General features: G+C 37.8%; 1 protein-coding gene across 1 annotated transcript; it reads right to left on the reverse strand.

Moving 5' to 3' along the window:
- Positions 1 to 12,776: 12,776 nt before the first annotated feature.
- Positions 12,777 to 20,379, reverse strand: LOC136210517 (asparagine--tRNA ligase, chloroplastic/mitochondrial). The gene is made up of 15 exons (XM_066001801.1): positions 19,877 to 20,379; positions 19,551 to 19,619; positions 19,048 to 19,158; positions 17,798 to 17,902; positions 17,588 to 17,725; positions 16,965 to 17,045; positions 16,623 to 16,700; positions 16,472 to 16,540; positions 16,300 to 16,374; positions 16,093 to 16,176; positions 15,822 to 15,908; positions 14,210 to 14,305; positions 14,038 to 14,112; positions 13,191 to 13,317; positions 12,777 to 13,040 (listed from the first exon to the last, which is right to left on the reverse strand). Exons 1-15 carry the CDS (start codon positions 20,300 to 20,302, stop codon positions 12,925 to 12,927), a joined length of 1,737 nt encoding a protein of 578 aa, XP_065857873.1. The 5' UTR covers positions 20,303 to 20,379; the 3' UTR covers positions 12,777 to 12,924.
- Positions 20,380 to 20,608: the final 229 nt, after the last annotated feature.

Consider the following 20,608-nt stretch of genomic DNA (forward strand, 5'->3'; position numbering starts at 1 on the left):
AGTGCCCACAACTCTTCTCCGAGTTCCCAAGCATGAAATAAAACACGGGAAGATTAATTTAGAATCAACCGTTGAATAGCAACCAAAGTAGATTGCCTCTAATTAATCAACACAAGATCAAGGATAAAAGAAATAGATGAAATCAATTGATCGGAAGGAAGCCGTAGAAAATATCATCCTCGAACTGGGGGTGTCGAAATTCTCTCTCCCGTTGCACTAAGTATTTCGAAAATCACAGTAGGGATTTGGCTAGTGGATTTCGAAAATCCCATAGGGAGGGGGTATTTATAATCTCTTGTATCTAATCCCTAGTTAGATAGAATTAGGTTACTGAATAGGAATTCAATTCGGAATAGAATTCCTAATTATTATATCATTATATATCTAATATATTAAAGATAATAATAATAACCTTATTGGATAATAATAGGAGTATTATAATCTAATTAAAACTCCTAACTTATTTATCTCTTAATTAATTTAATTCATAATCCTAATCTAATTAGAATTAATAAAACCAAATTAATTATTCATGTATTTTGACTACATGAATTCCGACCCCCTTATGGTCCATGATTTCCATCAATTAATTAACATATATCTCTCTTTTAGGTTCCAAGTCTTATGTGTGACCCATTAGGTTCTTATTGCTTCTAGCCGTATGCAACGTTATTAAATAATTTTCAAAGAATTATATTTAATCTTTGCATAACGGAATGATGTACAGAGTATGTGATTAGCAAGTCCGTAATCATTCCCCTAGAGCTATAAGAAGACAGGTTGATTCTGTCATTAACCTTTCCGTATTAGTTACAGTATAATTCGATCCTTTATCAACTACATCCTTGAACTGAATCTTATGACTATGGATGATATCAAGTCACATATAGCGAGACGTTCGTTTTACTTATACAGGCCGAGTCAACTCAAATAGATAGGTTAAGTGAAATCTGTATTTCAAGTCTTAAGCTATCACCTTGCAAGGATTTAAAGTCGAGTCTTCCACAAGCGATCCTTGGATGTATCTCCCATTTATCGGGAGTGATAAATGCTCAATCCAATATATAACGATCCCGCAATCACTTCCTGTGATACCCAACGTCTACTGTTCACACCCCAGAGTCATCTCTGTTAAGGATCGTGTTACACCATAGTCAAAGCGTCACATCCGTAATCCAGAATACCAATTAATATTCCTTTAAGTCTGAGGATTAGTTATACCTATTAATACCAATGAGATGAACAGGTGACAAGGATGAATCTACCCATCCTGTTATCTCAAATCGGATCCCCAATCCTAATGAACTACTTTTCATCGGATCCATGTAACTGTCCAGATATCTATATATATGAAGCTTGTGAGATCAGCTTTCTGTCGGATAGAAGACATTGTTACATGCAAGTCTCAACAATGATATATCAATCCTAAACATATCACTTGACTTGGGGTGGTTTTAAGTTTATTAGTTTATTATAAAGTTTTGTCTCACTTCATGCTTGTATGAACACTTTATAATCACTTTAAATAAACTTACGGATTTCCTTTTATTAGACTTTATTTAGTGCTTAAAAAGGGGTTGCCTTTATATAGTTATAAAACATATATCTCATTAAAACAAATGATATAAAGAACAATTCATTTACATTAGGTTTGTATCCTAGAACAATTGTCTATAGGACACTAAACCCTAACATTGGGTACCTAAAGATGAATGATTCAAAATGCAGGTGAGCCTGAGGTTCGTGGAGAAGTCAAAGCTTTGGTATATTGACAGCGCATGCTCGAGGCACATGACTAGTGATGAAACTCAATTCATCACACTTGAGCGTAAACGAGGTGAAAGTGTAAGCTTCGGAGACAATAAAAAGGGCAAGATAGTCGGTTCAGGTACTATCGTAGGTAACCCTACTATTGAGTCAGTCTCCTTAGTCCAGGGTCTCAAATATAACCTATTGAGCGTAGCTCATCTGTGTGACAGCGGTAGAAACGTTGTATTTGACGCCACTGAGTGTCGGATACTCGAGGGAAAAACAAACAATTTGATTTTAACTGCCCCTCGTGTTGACAATGTATACATGTTGAGTTTAGAAAAGAATTTTTCAAAAAATATATGCTTAGTGTCAAAGGAGGACAACTCCTAGCTATGGCATAGGAGACTTGGTCATGCAAGCATGGACCTCCTTGCCAAACTAGCAAGAAAGCAATTAGTTGAGGGATTGCCCAAACTTAGATTTGAGAAAGATCAGTTATGTAATGCTTGTCAGCAAGGTAAACCAACGAAAAAGTCTTTTCAAAGTAAAAATGTTGTCTCAACCAAGCGCCCATTGGAATTACTACATTTGGACCTTTTCGGACCTATCCAGCCACTCAGCTTGGGAGGTAAGAAATTTTCCTTAGTCATTGTAGACGATTTCTCTCGGTATACTTGGATCATCTTGCTGAGTAGCAAGGATGAAACATTTAAGATGTTTTCCACATTAGTCAAAAGACTTAAAACTGACAAAGACCTAAGTAGCTCATATTAGAAGTGATACTGGCGGAGAATTCAAGAACCAACAGTTTGACGAATTCTGTGAAGTTAGTGGCATTGACCATAATTTTTCTGCTCCTAGGACTCCTCAACAAAATGGGGTTGTTAAAAGGAAGAACAGAACAATAGTCGAAATTGCTAGGACAATGCTGAGTGAAAATAGGCTTCCAAAGTATTTCTGGGGTGAAGCTGTCCACACAGCATGCTATATACTAAATAGGGCTTTAGTTAGACCTATACTCAAGAAAACCCCTTATGAACTTTGGAAAGGACGAAAACCCAACATTGGCTACTTTCTTGGGTACTCAACATTTGATGCTAAAACTGACGAAGCGATCTTTCTTGGGTACTCAACTAACAGTAAAGCATATAGGGTGTATAATAAACGAACCCAGGTTGTAGAAGAGTCTGTACATGTTGAGTTCGACAAAACTGACCCTGCAGGAAAGATAACTCAGTCTGCCGAAGATGACCCAAGATCAGCTTCCGCTGACCAAAATGGAGCCGCTGAGTCGTCACCACAAGGGCTGACCAAAGGTAAACACGAACCCGAAATTACCTTTGCTTACCAATCTATTCCTGCAGATATTGTGGAAACACCTGTTGGTCCCGTGTGATTAGTTCCAATGGGGCGGGGGTTAGGAACTAATATAACTTTTTCGTTTAATTATGCTGACTTAATATAATTCTTTAAGTAACTTAACTTAGTTTAGGTCAGCACGGCCGAGAGATGTAAGACAGCTTTACTCAGATGCTGACTAGAACTGTTTTACACGTGAGTTGGGAATTGACACTTGAGGTCAGCTTCTAACTCAGCACCAGATTACTCAGTGTCAGCTTTTACGATTTATATTTTGAGCAATTTAATCAAGCAACACTTACAAATATATATTGAGAAAGAGTTAGAAATTACTCAGCATGACTTATCCTGGTTCGGCCTCTCCGCCTACGTCCAGTCCCTAGAGTCCCTCCGGGCTTTTTGAATCCAATACTGAGCTCTTTAAAGGTAGAGCACAAACCATTTACAAGGCAGTTGAATATGCAAGAGTACCTTCCTCTATTCGTCTACTCAACTCCTACTAAGCGCTATAACCAAACACTCAGATTTCTCTACCACTGAGTACTTAAAACCGAGTACTCAGCACAACTCTCTCAATTTTACAATTGATACAAACTTGTTCTTTCTAGATGAAGAACACTTTAGATGATTACAAAATCAATCTAGCTTTTACACAGAAATAGAAGTTTGGTGTAAGATCTTTTTCTTGTTTGAATGTGCTTTGTATGATTCTCTTTTTTTCTTTTCTTTTTCAGCAATCGGCAAAGGATCCAAGAATGAACTTGTCCTTTTATAGTTGAGGTCTGAAGTTGTAATGATTTGAATCTGGAATTATCCATTGGATTCAAACGGCTTTTTCTTGCGACATGTTCTGGTCAGCTTCAGATTTGCAGGCCAATCCTATCGACTGAATTCCGCAGGCGTCAGGCTTGTCTTCTTCCCGCAGGTGTGTCTTCTAGTGCCAGTTCGTCTTTTAGGTAACAGACAGTTGACCCATGCATCTCAAAATTGACTCTGTGCATAATTCCAAGGTTTCTATTATTGGTGCAGACAGTTGTCGGATCTTGTCTTCTAGCAAACGGATCATTCGTGCTGTCCTGACGAACACTCAGCTTGACTGTATTGACGTTGCTTTTGTTCTTTGTTTCTGAGTCGTATTCTTGCTCAGCTTCCGTGGTGAGCTTCGTCTGCAAGCATTAGCTTACATGAAGACTTCTCTTCTTTGATATTGAGTTGCGTTCCACTCAGCTTCTTTGGTCAGCTTCATATTTAAGTATTTGTTCTGAAGATGACTTTTCTTCTATTATGCTGAGTTGCACTCCACTCAGCTTGTGCTGTGTTCTCATGCTGACTTCGTCCTGTCTTACTTTTTTTATTCTGTTTTCATTTATACTTATACTCAACATTGAACAAACATATTAGTACAATTAAATCAAAGCACTTAAATTTAATTGCCCTTTAATCATGGATTAACTTAAATAATTTTGTCAAATCAAAATCATGTGGAAAGGTGTTTCAACAACACCTATTCCAGACAACTCAACATTACCTAAAGAAGTCAAAATTCCAAGAGGACACTCGGAGAAGTACATTCTTGATGCTGCTGAAAACAAGCTGATGACGAGAGATCAGCTTAGAAAATATCTCAGAATGGCATCTTCATTAGTCAGTCTAAGTATGCCAAAAAAATGTTAAAGAAATTCGATATGGAAGAATGCAAGCCCATATCTACCCCAATGGGTACTGACACTGTCCTTTATACTGATGAAAAAGGTAAGTCAGTAGATAGCAAATTATATCGAGGTATGATTGGCTCTTTACTTTATCTTACTGCTAGTAGGCCTGACATTCAGTACTCAGTATGTTATTGCGCGAGATACCAAGCTGACCCCAGAGAATCTCATCTTATAGCTGTGAAAAGAATTTTTAGATATTTGCAGAGCTCGGTTAATGCAGGTTTATGGTATCCAAATTCAAATGACTTCACACTCATTGGATACACTGATGCTGACTATGGACGAGATAAGCTAGAGTGTAAGAGTACTTCAGGAGGGTGTCACTTCCTTGGAAGTTGTCTAGTATCTTGGTTCAGCAAGAAGCAATCATCAGTGGCCCTGTCAACAACTGAAGTTGAGTACATTGCTGCTGGAAGCTGTGTGGCTCAAGTCCTATGGATAAAGCAACAGCTTGAGGATTATGGTGTAAAAACAGAAACAATAGAAGTCAAATGCGACAACAAGAGTGCCATTGACTTATCAAAAAATTCAATCCAACACAGCAGGATGAAGCATGTCAGCATAAGGCATCACTTCATTAGAGATCATGTACTCAAGGATGAGATCAAGCTGACCTACGTTCCAACAGATGAACAGTTTGCGGATATCTTTACGAAGCCTCTGGGTCGTTAGCAATTTAACATACTAAGGAAGCTATCGGTATGTCTAATCCTCTTCACTAAAATTCTATGTTTAAATTGAATGTTGAGTGATTACCATACTGAGTGATTTGTGCTAAATTAGTAACTATTGCATGCTGAGCTAAATATGAAGTATATCACCCTATGCTGAGTAGACATACATACTGAGTGATTAACATACGCTGAGTTACTAAGCATGACGAAATTCTTCTACGTAAAACTGACTACTCAGAATGTCAAACGTTTAGAACTCCAGATACTGAGTAAATCCACTTGCACAATTAATGCTAGCACGCGTATTAAATAGCCACCTAGGATGATGTAGGCGCAATAATTAGAAAACACATGTGCCGATTGTGTCATAAATGCCAGAATAATTGTCGATTGATTATCTCGAGGTCAAACCGCCACTTCAACATATCAGATCAACTCGACACCTCTATAAATAGTGGACGAATTCCCACTCATATCTCTTTACACTTGCAAATTCTGGCATTCAATCTCTCTCTCTCTCTTAAATCCCAAAACCTCTCAAAATCTCTCAAGAAAATCATGTCTGATTCTCAGAATATCTCCGGTGCCGATTACGACCAAAATCGCTCCGATGAAAACCCTCCATCTCCTGCACAGCAGGACTATGATGAGACTTCTATTGAGTCTCAAGGACATGGTCAGCATGACCAATCCAAGGTCAATACTCCGAGCAAGAACCCTCAAGTTGACCAAGCAACCTCTTCGAAAAAGAAGAAGGAAAAGAAAGACAAGCAACCTAAGGAAAAGGAATTTCTTCAGGTTTACAACTGTGTAAAGAATTGTGAGGTACTTCGCTGCCGGTGGTTCTCCCCAAGTTTCGTAACAGCTGAAAAACCGTTCTGCGAATGGATCTCTAAAAACGGGTGGTCAGAATTCTTTTCTCTGTCCGGTAAAACTTACCCCCAGTTAGTAAGGGAATTTTATTCGAATCTCAAGGTGGATAAGGAAAACGCTGACCATCTAGTCACCAAGGTCATAGGCAAGGACATCACGATAACTCCATCCTATCTAGCAACTTTGCTAAAGCTGCCGAACAAAGGTAAAGAATTCAGAACCACAAACGCCAAACTTGACTACCCCGTTGAGTTCTGTAAACCAAAGGACCATAAGGGAGAATTAGCCAGCACGTGTATGGGTCAGAATCAAAAAATGGCTCATTACATCCTGACCAACTTCATTTTTCCTAAGGTCAACTCCGCCTCATCAGCCTCCAATTTCGAGCAAAACTTTATCTGGCACATGCTGACCTATCAACCACTCAATATGCCCGTCTTTCTCATCGCTGCATTCCAATGAAGCATTGGAAAACTCAGGATGGGTTCCCTCATCACAAGAATTCTTGAGGACCATCAGGTAAGCACGGTTGGTGAAGCTGAGTCATGGGGCACTAAAATCACAGCGGCACTGCTGTTTGGGTTAGCATACAACCAACCTCTCAAGTCTAAGAAAGGAAAGGGGGTTATTGAGGAGAATGTGGAAGAAGTTAATGCTGAGGAAGGAGAACAAGTTATGCCTACCAAGAAAGGAAAGACAGTGGTGGTAAGCAAGGAACCTGCTGACCGCACTAGACAGGATAAAAAGAGGAAAGCTGCCCAAACCTCTTTGAAAGATATTAACACAGCTCCGAAGAAGATTCGGGTTGTATCAAGTGCGAAGAAAGCTGATGTTGTGCAAGGTCAGGAGGAACCTAAGTCAGCAGAAAAACTGAAAAGGCAAGTTGAGCCTGAGGAAGAAAGTGAGGATACTCCTGAGCAGCCTCTGAGAAAGAAGAAGAAGAAATCCTCTAGACTAAACCCAATCGATGCACTGCCTCTTAACTGTGTAATCTATGAAGACTCACACTTTGTGAGAAGTCAAGATATCGATCTTGAGAAACCTCCTGCTGATCAAGAAGAAGAACTGGGTAATGATGAAGGTCAGTTTGAAAAGACAGATAATGTTGAGCCATGTAAGGAAGTTGATGCTGAGCAAAACCAAACAGTTGATGCCGAGCAGGTTGAGAATCCAACTGTGCCAAGTAAGACAGTTGATGCTGAGTCCACAGAGAAAGACAAAGCTGTGGGAGATCTCAATGCTGACCTAGGGCTGAACTCCTCGTCTGAGTCTCTTGACTCCATTCCTGCTGATCCCTCTCCTCCAACTAATAAGAACAGCTCTGGCAAAAGACTCAAACGAAAGGCTCAAAAATCTCCAGTTATTGACCTTCTGGATGATTCTCCGCTAAGGGAACCAATCTCTGACCTTACCACACTCCAGTTCCAGTTCTTCAACACCGTCATTGAACCAACCTTGGACCAAATCAAGAAAAAGCAAGCCTCTGTTTCTCAGGCTGAGGAACAAGCCAACCCCAAAGCTCCAAAAGGTCCTGTTTCTGCCGAGCCACAGCTCGAAGTTCCTGCTACTCAAAACAATGAGTTAGCAAAGGAAAATCCTGCTCAGGTCAGCACTGCCTTACCTCAATCTTCTGAAACTACTCAGCTTCAGGCTGACTCTGAACAGGTCAATATCTCTGTCGATCCACCTCTTCCAAATTCTTCAACGCAGAATGAAAATCAGTTAGTTCCTGCTGCTGACCTAAACAAAAGCCCAGCTGCTGACCAAGCTGGCACATCCAAGTCTGGACAGCCTAGTACTCCTCCTCCATCCGGCCCTATTCCATTTCCGGCCTCTAAACCACAACATGATGAATCTTATGCTTACCTGCATACTACTGAGTCTGGACGAAGGATCATTGACTCAGCTCAAGTCTTAATTCAAGATATTCATCAACCCAATGCCGATGCTGCTGGGTCTGTTAATGTTGAGCCAACACAACTATCTTCTGTCACTCAACTTTTAACTGAAATCAAGGGTCTTAAGGATCTACTGAGTGTCATGACATCCTTTCAATCTCAACAACCCAAGCAAGAATCTATAGTGAAGCTGGCTGAACTCCAGCTGACAATGGTCAATCATATGAATGTTATCCAGGGCCAACTCAACACCTTGTCAGTTGCGAACTCAATCTATGCAACCTCTGCTGAGGTTTATCAGCTTTTCACCCAGCTAAGTTCTGAGCTGACCGGGACTCGTGAATTAATCTCCTCCTCCTCCCAGTGTTCCATTGAGCAAATTAGTGAAGCTTTTCGGCTACTCAACTTGAGTAAAGAAGAGATGGATACTGACCAAGTAAAGACAAATGAGATTCACCAGTATTCTCAAGCCACACTTAAGCATGTCCGGCATTCCAATTCTCAACGTCAGTTCTATGATGCTGCGTTACTCAAAATGTACCATCAATCTTATGCTAAGCTGTCAGAATCTATAACTTGGATAGGGAAATCACAGGAGTATCTCTTGAGCATGCTGAGTGCTAACATTAGGATCCCTGCTGCCACTCTAGACGATGGCATGGCTGTCTTCGACGATCTTTGGGAGAGTACGAGTCAACTCCAAGCATACTCAGCAAAACTGGCTCGTGCTGTTCTTCGCGAGACATTTATTCCCCCCTCATCTGATGCTGGAAAAACGGGGGAGAAAGAAATGCAAGCTGCTGGAACTCAGCAGAAAATGGGAGGAACATCTGGTTCGGGAAATTAGGGTCAGCAACAAGGAACCGCCAAAGGGAAAGGCAAAGTTAATCCTTCTCACCAAGCTCAAGTCAATAGAAAGAAATAGATTGGCTAGTCTTAGTTTCTTGACTTGTAATTTTATCTGGCGTGTTCTATCCTGTTTAAGCTGACCATCTATATATTTATGCATCTTTCATTCAAACTGATAAACCTTATGTGATGCTTACTTACTTGTTGTGCTAAATGCTGATCTGTCTTAAATGAACAAACAAACAAAATTAAAAAGGAACATACTCAGTACACATTAGCTCTGATACATCCTTCCATAAACTCCGATACCTAAACTATCTATGTATCAAACTGAGTTAACATATGTTTCAAGCATTGAACTCTTCTGAAAGCTGACCTAGGCTCATTTGAATTAGATCTTGGAAGGTCTAGAATTGAACTAAGTCAATATAGGCATGTCTTAATTTTTACTCGATTAAATCTTAGAAGGTTTAGAGTTAAGTTAAGTCAATAGATGCAACCCTTACGGGGGAGTAACTTCAGAAGCATAAAAAGAATTTCAATCATGGGGAATCTCAATGCTGAGTTCCATTAATTAAATATTTTGCCAACATCAAAATGGGGGAGTTTGTTGAAACACCTTTCCACATGATTTTGATTTAACAAAATGATTTAAGTTAATCCATGATTAAGGGGCAATTAAATTTAAGTGCTTTGATTTAATTGTACTAATATGTTTGTTCATTGTTGAGTATAAGTATAAATGAAAACATAAATAAAAAGTAAGACAGGACGAAGTCAGCATGAGAACACAACACAAGCTGAGTGGAGTGCAACTCAGCATAATAGAAGAAAAGTCATCTTCAGAACAAATGCTTAAAGATGAAGCTGACCAAAGAAGCTGAGTGGAACGCAACTCAGAGAAGTCTTCTTCTAAACTAATACTTGCAGACGAAGCTGACCACGGAAGCTGAGTAAGAATATGACTCAGAAACAAAGAACAAAAGCAACGTCAATAAAGTCAAGCTGAGTGTTCGTCAGGACAGCATGATTGATCCGTTTGCTAAAAGACAAGATCCGACATCTGTCTGCACCAATAAAAGAAGCCTTGAAATTACGCACAGAGTCAATTTCGAGATGCATGGGTCAACTGTCCGTTAGCTAAAAGACGAACTGGCACTAGAAGACGCACCTACGGGAAGAAGACAAGCCTGACGCCTGCTAATTTCAGACGACAGGATTGGCCTGCAAATCTGAAGTTGACCAGAACAATGACGCAATAGATCCGTTTGAATCCAACGGATAATTCCAGATTTAAATAATTAGAGCTTCAGACCTCAACTATAAAAGGACAAGTTCATTCTTGGATCCTTTGCCGATTGCCGAAATACAAAAGAGAAAAAGAGAAACATATAAAAGCACATTCAAACAAGAAAAAGATCTTACACCAAATTTACATTTCTGTGTAAAAGCTAGATTGATTTTGTAATCATCTAAAGTGTTCTTCATCTAGAAAGAACAAGTTTGTATCAATTGTAAAATTGAGAGAGTTGTGCTGAGTACTCGGTTTTAAGTACTCAGCGGTAGAGAAATCTAGGTGTTCGGTTATAGCACTTAGTAGGAGTTGAGTAGATGAATAGAGGAAGGTACTCTTGCATATTCAACTGCCTTGTAAACGATTTGTGCTCTACCTTTAAAGAGCTCAGTATTGGATTGAAAAAGCCCGGAGGGACTCTGGAGACTGGACGTAGGCGGAGAGGCCGAACCAGGATAAGTCGTGCTGAGTAATTTCTAACTCTCTCTCTCAATATATCTATATATGTGTTGCTTAATTAAATTGCTCAGGATATAAATTGTAAAAGCTGACACTGAGTAATCTTGGTGCTGAGTTGGAAGCTGACCTCAAGTGTTAATTCCCAACTCACAAGTAAAACAGTTCTAGTCAGCATCTGACTAAAGCTGTCTTACATCTCTCGGCCGTGCTGACCTAAATTAAGTTAAGTAACTTAAAGAATTGATAAAGTCAGCATAATTAAGCGAAAAGTTACATTAGTTCCTAACCCCCCACCCCCTTAGAACTAATCACACGGGACCAACAACCTTCTCATTTCATACCCTAAACCTCTCCAAAGAAAACTCTTCCATTTTCTTCCATTTTCAAGCCAAACAAGTCAAGTCAGGAGGCATAGTAGGTGAAAGACACCAATTGAAGGTTTGTATGCTGTTTTAGCATCTTTTCTATGAATTTGAGATTCTGAAATACCTAAGTATGATAATAGGATTTGTTTTAGATGAGTTATTATTGACTTTGTTGAGTTTTGGTATTATTTAAATTGGTTATAGATTGTCTAAATGAAAGATATGCATTTAGTGCCCTAAACAGAAATATAGGGTACTGTTATCAGTCATCTTGGAACATGTTTTTCATCTTGATATTGTTCGAATTTGGAAAGATATAAAGAATAAAATATTTTCATATATATGTTAAGAAACTCTCTATAAAATACGGGACTTTAATTCAATATATGGATGAATTAAACCTTGATGGAGCATGACTGACTCGAAATTGAATGTCATGTGAGGCATCCAAGTTGATGTAGACGTTTGAGCACCTTAGGGTAAAAAATTTAGAAAGTTTATTTATACAAAAGTGTTTCTAACTACTTTAAGTATATGTATATAAAAGTATTTGGTAGTACATTATGTTTATTATGAGCTAGGTTGAGTGAATTATAGTAAATGCAAATCTGGATAGTCTGTTTCCTGGCTGGAAATAAGACAGTATCATTTTGCATGCCATATATTGTGTAGAAGTGATATTAAAGCTAATTTTGGATATGTTATACCCATATATGCCTAGTTTCAGTAGGTTCAAAAAACAGGGCATTTGGATTCATATAAAGAGAGTTATGGCATAATGTGTGAACTTTGTGGAGTTAGTGTCTTGTAGATATCATATAGCATGCATTAGTTTACATTTTCATTAATTTTATATTAAGACTAATTGTATAAATGTTATGTGACGTTAGAAGGACAGGGTGCAATTGAATGCACACCTGATCGTGTAGAATAGATCAAACCGAGTTAGGGAAGAGCTGTTGTTCCTTTTTGAAAGAGAAGAGATGCTATCTTCCCCTTCTGTGTTCTTCTGCTATCTTCTCGTTAATTTAAAGCAAGCAATAATTTTATAATTTTATAATTTTATAGATTAATTCAAAGGAACCGAGCATGAACAGACCAAAGCTCAGCTCGACTCTATTAGAGCCCTACATACACACATGAAAGCAGGAAACTCAGCCACCTCTTTTGTTTTTACTTCATATATAGTACCATTTCCTGAAACCAATAGCTGAAGCAATTCTGCAACTGTATAATCAAGTGTGGTTAATTAGAAACCATTTGCTGTACTAAATTTACTAATCCACATTATATTCACCTTGATTTCTCTTTGTTAATACGTTCACCGTCAAGAACAAGTGTTTAGTTGGATGAGATTGTAAGTGCTATAAACCATATTTTAGGCCCTTCTACTGGTCAAGGTTTCAACATATAACCCTTTAATTTGGTGTACTTTATTTTATTCCCATTATGATAGATTGAGTCATAGATTAAACAACCAAGTCTAGAAAACATAGTAAACCCGATTGGCAAGGATTTCAACAAAGTCAAGAGATAAACGAATTATCAAAACAATTATAAACACGTGAATTTATAACGTATTTGATAGAATTCTACATAATATGAAGCTATAAGAATATGAAGCCTATCAATTTAATGTGAAAATGTATAGAGAAAAACAAAAACGTTATCAAACCAGTTTTGGAATCAAAATTCAGAAGAGCCTGGTGTCCTTGGGAAAGGTATAACATCTCTTATATTTTCTATTCCAGTTGCGAATTGCACCAGCCTTTCAAAACCAAGTCCAAAGCCAGCATGAGGAACTGATAGAAGTATGAAAATTAAGATATTAGTTACCAACATCTAATTGAATGATTTCATAAGTTTAGAGGATAATAGACGGACTTTATGCAATTGAATCGTGCAAGTTTAAGAGAATCATTAGCCCCAATGGGAAAGAGTATGGATTTTACCTGAACCATAACGGCGCAGATCAAGGTACCACCAGTAGCTCTGCTTGTTGAGCTTCAATTCATCTAAACGATCTTCCAGTAATTCAAGTCGTTCTTCTCTTTGACTTCCACCAATAAGTTCCCCAATCTGACAAAAGAAAATGATAACTTTGTTATGCAAGACCTTTTCCATTCAACCATGTCTTAAGACTATGAAATTGTGCTCCCTCTCATATAAGGGCAGTTCTTTTATTTTATCTTTTCTGTTAAGTTTCTTTCAACATGTTAACATCTTGGGAGGTCATTTTAGTACCCAGTTCTCCTTTTTGTAGCTTCATTGTTTCTTTTTCACTCCAAACGTTTAAATAGAAGTGCTTGATTAGAATTGAGAAACAATTGCTAACAGCTCTTTGGAAAGAAAATCAAATAACTTCTACAACTACTAGTACTAACAACAAACAGTAGATATGAATAGCTGAAACAGACCCTTAGTCCTCATACACAGGACATTCTAATTCCTACACCAGCAAGTAGACAGACAAATTATCATAGTCTGCACACTCAATGCTGTGGTCCATGAAATTTCGTCTTTGTAATGCATTTTATCAAACATATGGCGAGCACCTTGCAAGCAGCCGGGTTTTACAAGACACGTCAATTTAGTGTTGATTTCAAGCATGTCTGTGAGATTAGGGAGATGAGTTTTCGGTGCTAAATATTCAACCAAGTGGTCAGTGAGTTCAGCTAGAAAACAAGGCTAATTGATTTCTTGAGTATAGGTTAGGGGCTATTTTGGGCCTTTAGCCTAATTTTTATTACTAAGTTAAGTTGAATTTCTCAGCAATAGGAAAAATAAAATAATGCTTACCCGGGGAACCAGCATATCCATAGCAGCAACAGTCTTCCCATCATCATTTTGCCTCATATAGAATGCCTTGATCTCCTGGGAGTTTAAATTGAGAAATTTAGAAGAAGAACAATTTATTACGAGACATTTTCCCTCCTTTTGTAAAAGCAAAAGAAAAGAGGTCTGCACATACCTTTGGATAATCTCTTAATATAACAGGACATCCACCAAATGCCTCTTCAGTTATATAACGCTCATGTTCACTTTGCAAATCACATCCCCATTTCACCTAGATATATGCAAAAACCTTGTCAACTGAAAATTCTAAAGTTTTAGGAGCCTTTTTTTTCAAGTTCTGCAATAACTATATAAAAGTGGATTGTCAAATGATAACGGGATAAAATCCAGAATTGATGCTGGAAATGATAGTCAGGAACAATCAGTTGAAATATATACAACTTGTCAGTTCCAACTTCGTTTAAAATGCAGACTGAGAGCATATCCCCACTTTACAATGTACCTAAGAGGAAACTAGCTTGTCGATGTTTATCGACAGTATCTGACATCAATAATGTATTCAGTACTGCCAATAAATATTAGATATAACAATAGGAAGTCAGTTGGAACTTGGAAACACATGGCATCCACTTTCAGTGTAATCTGTTTGGAAAATGATTACAATAAAATCAATGACAAAGCTGAAACGAGAAGTAACTTGTCATCCTAGTTCTTTCAGACAACAGAGGAATTAATTCAGCAACACCATAAAGGAATAGCCAACAAAATATGATTCAAACAAGTGCATAGACAACAGTTAATAAGGATACAAGTTAACTCATACATAAGAAACTTTCAGAAGGATTATACACAAGACTCTTAAGCACAGAAAGAAAAAAGCACAAGAAAAGCAATGAAATGAACTTTCTAGAACTCAATGAATTCTCATTTTAATCAAGGCATATGAAGAACTTTGTTGAGGAACATGAAAAAACTTTGTTGTGAACATGAAAAAACTTTGTTGAGGAACATGAAAACCATATGTTCTTGAGAAGAATAAGTAATCTAGGGAAGAAAGAAAGAGGGAGGCAGATAGAAAAAAGACCTTGTGATCTGACACGGTTCAATGAACAGCAGTTTAGAAAGTAGAATAAAGAGCTAAGCTACAGCTACAACACAAATTTCAACCCAATTTGCAAACTTATGATTATAGCAGGGATACATGTTGGGTATACATCCCAAGTCCCACATCGGAAAGATACAAGGGAGATGCATAGTTTATAAAGAAGTTCACCAACTACATTAGTATGAGGCCTTTTGGGAAGGAGCCCAAAAACAAATCCGTGCGGGCTTGGCCCAAAGCGGACAATATCATACTAATGGTGGAGCTGTTGGTGAACTCGTGGGCCCTACAATTGGTATCAGAGCCGATGGTTCGGCTGGGAGAACATGCATGAGATCTAAGGGGATGTGGGAGGTCTTCCTGATATTGTGGTGGTCAGGCGGCATGTTTCGCGGGTTGGCGGTGGTACAAGATGATTAGACAGATTATCGCTGAAGGGGAGGCTTGTGGTCCTTGGTCTGAGGGGAGGATTGTTGGGTATACATCCCAAGTCCCACATCGGAAAGATACAAGGGAGATGCATAGTTTATAAAGAAGTTCACCAACTACATTAGTATGAGGCCTTTTGGGAAGGAGCCCAAAAACAAATCCGTGCGGGCTTGGCCCAAAGCGGACAATATCATACTAATGGTGGAGCTGTTGGTGAACTCGTGGGCCCTACAATACAAAGAAAAAATTGGAGTACCGGGAATTCAAATTTCTTCTTTGCTCTGAGAAGAAGTTCAATTGCATCAGTATAAGTCAATTGTACAAAGTCTTTCTCAGCAACATCCTGTACATAAAACATACAGATGAGCAAACTGTCAAAGAGTGCATTACAATATCTGTATTAGTTTGAATATAAATGCATATGTCAGATTATCAAATTAAGAACAAAGGCATAATACAAAACCATAGCATATTAAACATGTAAAAGAAAGGTAAAAGAAGAATGAGTTACACTTGAGAGCTCATACACGCAATCGATCAACTATTCCCTTCTCAATCCAAGTGTTGAAAAAGTCCATATCTTCTTTGCAATTTTCAAGGATATGCCTTACCTTCAATAATAAAGAATAAAGTAAAACATCCCATAACAAAAAGAGTTTTCAGCTTGGAGCAAACTCGCCTTCACTCCATAAAGTGTTGAAATAACAACAAAGATTATGTGAAAGGCAACATACTACATACTGGAGATAGGCAGTGGCGCACGCCATGTCATCATTCAGATCAGCAAATGCAAGCTCTGGTTCAATCATCTTACATAGAACAGAAATAATAAGATAACCAAATAACATGCGAGGACAAGACCATAACAAAGAGATTTAAAATATTAAGAAATTTAACTAGTCTTACCCAAAATTCAGCCAAGTGCCTAGAAGTATTAGAATTTTCTGCACGAAATGTGGGACCGAAAGTATAGACCTGACAAAAATACAGATTGATCATAAAAAAAAGGGGTTCAGATAGCTTACAAGATTGACAAGCACAAGCAGTAAAATTATACATCTGTAAGAGCTGTGGCATATGTTTCAGCATTGAGCTGGCCAGAGACTGTCAAAAATGCTGGTTTGCCAAAAAAATCCTGAGAAGTGCATAAAAGGCAGAGAAGGCAGAGAAAATAACATCAATGGTGCTAAAAACAGCAATGTGCCAACTTGTTCTAATTATAACCAAATTGATGATAGCACTAGATCAGAGTTTACAAATAAAAGCATAAGTTGATAAAGATGAATATCAGAAAAATATGTAAATCACAAGTTACTTCAGCAACATGTTACATATTCTCCTCATGGTTATAATATTGAAAAATGCTCATATTGAAAGGAAAAATCATCCATCAACTCACCTGTGACCAATCAATTAATTGATTATCTGTTTTTGGAATGCCATCCACAAGTGATTCAGTAGCTTCTTGAGAGGTTGGAATCTGCAAGTAAACCAAATGTTATTGAAACACATGAAATCAATAAGAATATCAATATCCAAATAGCAGTGTTGTAAAACTACTTCAAATTTTTCTTTTACAAGAAACGAAGAACTTCATTGCCAAACAAACTAAACGACAGAAAATCAGGTCCCGTCTCAAGACCATAAACACCAAACCACAAACAAAACAATATGTATGGAATTTGTATGACCACGAATTCAAAAAAAATAAATTCCTTTGAATCTGCATGCTATTCAGAATATCCAGAAAGAAGCATGCAGAAGAAGCAAGAAAAAATTCAATCTGCCAGATATGGTCTCCTTAAAAACATCGCGACAAATGAAAGGTAAACAAGCATGTAACTAGTAATTTGGCAATGTATTACAAAAACCATATAAACATACAAATAGCAAACAAAAAACACGCTTTTCACTGGAAATTAAAAGTTAAAGCAATAAAGGCCATAGAAGATGAGCTAACCAAAATAACAAAAGGAGATAAATTAACCATTACTGTTATATACATGTACAAATGGAACATACCAAAGTAGTAACACAAAACTGTTCACCTGCTCCTTCACAATCTGAAGCTGTAATGATGGGACTTGACACCCAAACAAACCCATTTTCTTGAAAGAACTTATGTGTGGCATAGGCCAAAGCATTCCTCACCCTTGCAACCTAGAACCACTTTTCATCACTTAAAAAGATAAGAACCAAAAAATCAGAACAGAAACAGCTGCAGAACCATACCGCACCAAATGTATTTGTTCTAGGACGAAGATGAGCTTTAGTTCTCAAAAATTCTCTGCTGACCCTTTTCTTTTGAATAGGAAAGGAAGGATCACTCTTCCCAACCTATATAAAGAAAAGTACTTTAAGTGACAAATAACAAGCGTAACATAATTAAATGACATGCAAGTTGGCATGCAAATGTTTATGTGTTGTCCTTTTGACGTCCTTTATGCAACTGGATTCTCTATTGTTTGGTCCAATGTACTATTTGGTGGAAACAGAGGTTCATTTTGGTTCCTCACCTAGGCCAAGTTGCAACATGGCATGCTTTACAGTGCCACAATTGGGCTGGAGGTCCAAAAATTCCCAGGCTCTTCTTTGAATTCATTTTTCGAATTCTCATATATCTACTATGTAGGAATTGAATAATTAACTTAAATGATTCAAAAGGAAGATACATAAAATGAAATGAAAAAAAAAAACAGAATAAAAACGGAGTTAAACACAAGAAATTCAAGAGCCCGGACCAACATATCCTTCAAACTATGCAAACTTAATGGGAGAATGCCCTAACAATGACCTGAATCTGGTTAAGCTTCATCCGACATTGCTTCAACATTTATAGATCCAAAGCTTTTATTGTAGTTAAAGTTCAAAACAATTGCTTGTAGTCAACACAGCTGTGGCATGAAGAATTGAGTGAAAGATATTTCTGATATTATTGCTGTCTAAAGATTAGAGTTTTTCTTATTTTTTATCCTACAAAATACGGAATGTTCTTGCAGTTAGCTAAAGCCTAAAAGTAATCACAACACAAAGAATATTAGAGCTATAGAGCTAACTTTAGCCAGTGCATTAATCCATTAAATTCAGTGTCATCAACTATGAACAAACAGAAAGTTGCTGGTCAAAATAGCTTGTATCTCAATAGAAGATAGCATTATCAGCACAAGGCATATTTAAAGGCCCATGCATAAGTATGTAAGATAAAATTTCAATATCCTAACTAAATATAATTAAAAAAAAATCACAACATAAATCAAAAATTGAACAATAGTGAGAAATGAGAATCCAAGTGGGATGGAAGTGGGGCAAATTCAAGCATACTGATGTTCTAAGGGCTAAAATGTGCTTAAAATGGAGAGAAATTGATGTCATGCTAATGTGGAAGAGGCATGCAATTGAAATCAAATCCAATAAAAGAATCCAGTTTTACAAGAATTTGAAGAAAGCTCCAGCTTTAACAAGAACTTGAGGAAATAGCATACCACTACAATTTTGTTGACCTTCAGCTCCACCTTTTGTTTCGACCCTTGGCTCTTCACTAATGTTCCTTGCACCCATATTGATGCACCAGTAGTCACCAATCCGGATTCCACCTATTAACAAGTTCCAGACTAAATAAAAAGTAAATTGCGACAGTATATAAAATACACACAAAATTTGTGACAATTGGCAAGAACATATTCTGGAAAAGGATGGCAAAATAATGCACCTTTACACGTAACCAACCAGTTTCAAAAAGGAATAAACTGAAGAACAGTAAAAAACAGTACAATTTCATAAGTATACTGCAATTATGCACAATCACATGTGACATGCCAAGCACCTCACAAATAGAATCGAAACTGAATCAAGTTATACTGATAATACACTGGACGAAAATATAAGGAGCTAAGGGATTCTCAAGTACAAAATTATATAGCCACTAATGCGAATTCAAATATGATATGGATATGAAAGATGATAATGAAAACGAATCCGGTGATACCTGATCATAGCCTTCAGCTTCCATGCCCATTACACATTGCATGTTCGACAGGCATGAGCCATCATTAACCTGAATACACACACCAGCCAATTAGCGTTCAGGTCAAGAATCTCTGTACTCGATGGAAGGATACTTTAAAAAAGCACAAGCTCAGGAAATCCATGCTTAAAAAGAGTTATTGATAAAATTCTATAATTTTCTCAAAATTGTATTATAATTATAAACAACACCAGAAATGCAATTGCATTGGATAACAACTAATAAGGACCAAAAAATATCGATCTTTTGGAACTGTAAAATCAAGCTCACGCAAAATTAACTATTACCTCTACGAAAGTAATGCTACTCTGGACACGAAGTGTGCGCACCCACCCCATCACAACTATTGCTTGCCCCAGCCGATCCAATCCTTCATCGGCCCCGCCCTTGATATCGGCAATTTTCAGTTTCTTCTTAAAGGGCCCAACGGTACTCCCCATTTCTCCCTTCTTGCCTTCGACTGGTTCCAGTTCAGTCCTCTCACCGGAGTGCAAAGCCGCAGAAATCTCAGAGCAAAACAACCTCCGGCGAGGCTGCATAGAATATGGGAGCAGCCGGAGAAATGTTGGTGGGAGAGCATGGGGTTTTAGCAGGGTTTTGCGAATTGGAGACAGGGCTTTGAGGTTGGATTTAGGATAGAAGGAGATGAAACGGAAGGTTGAGTAGGAACATAAACGGAGAGGAGTGGCCGGAGCAAAGGCAGCTACAGCCATTTCGGGCTTGGTCTGTCTGGATGGAATGGGCTAGTGGAGGACGGGGTTTTATGTCCACTGGCTATGGCTTTGGCAAGGGAAGCTCGAAGCTTGTTCTTTTACCCTTTGTTTGTTTTTTTGGTTTTTTAAAGGGTAAATTACACCAATGGCCACTGAATTTTACCCATTTAATATTATAGCCACTGAACTTCAATTCTTAAGTATGGCTATCTGAACTTTACACTTTTTAACACCGGTGGCCACTCAACGCCTCAAAACGACCGTTTACGTTCTAAAAATAAAAAAAATCCAAAATGTTTATGATAT

Source organism: Euphorbia lathyris, chromosome 1, assembly GCF_963576675.1.
Source record: "Euphorbia lathyris chromosome 1, ddEupLath1.1, whole genome shotgun sequence".
Taxonomy (NCBI): Eukaryota; Viridiplantae; Streptophyta; class Magnoliopsida; order Malpighiales; family Euphorbiaceae; genus Euphorbia; species Euphorbia lathyris.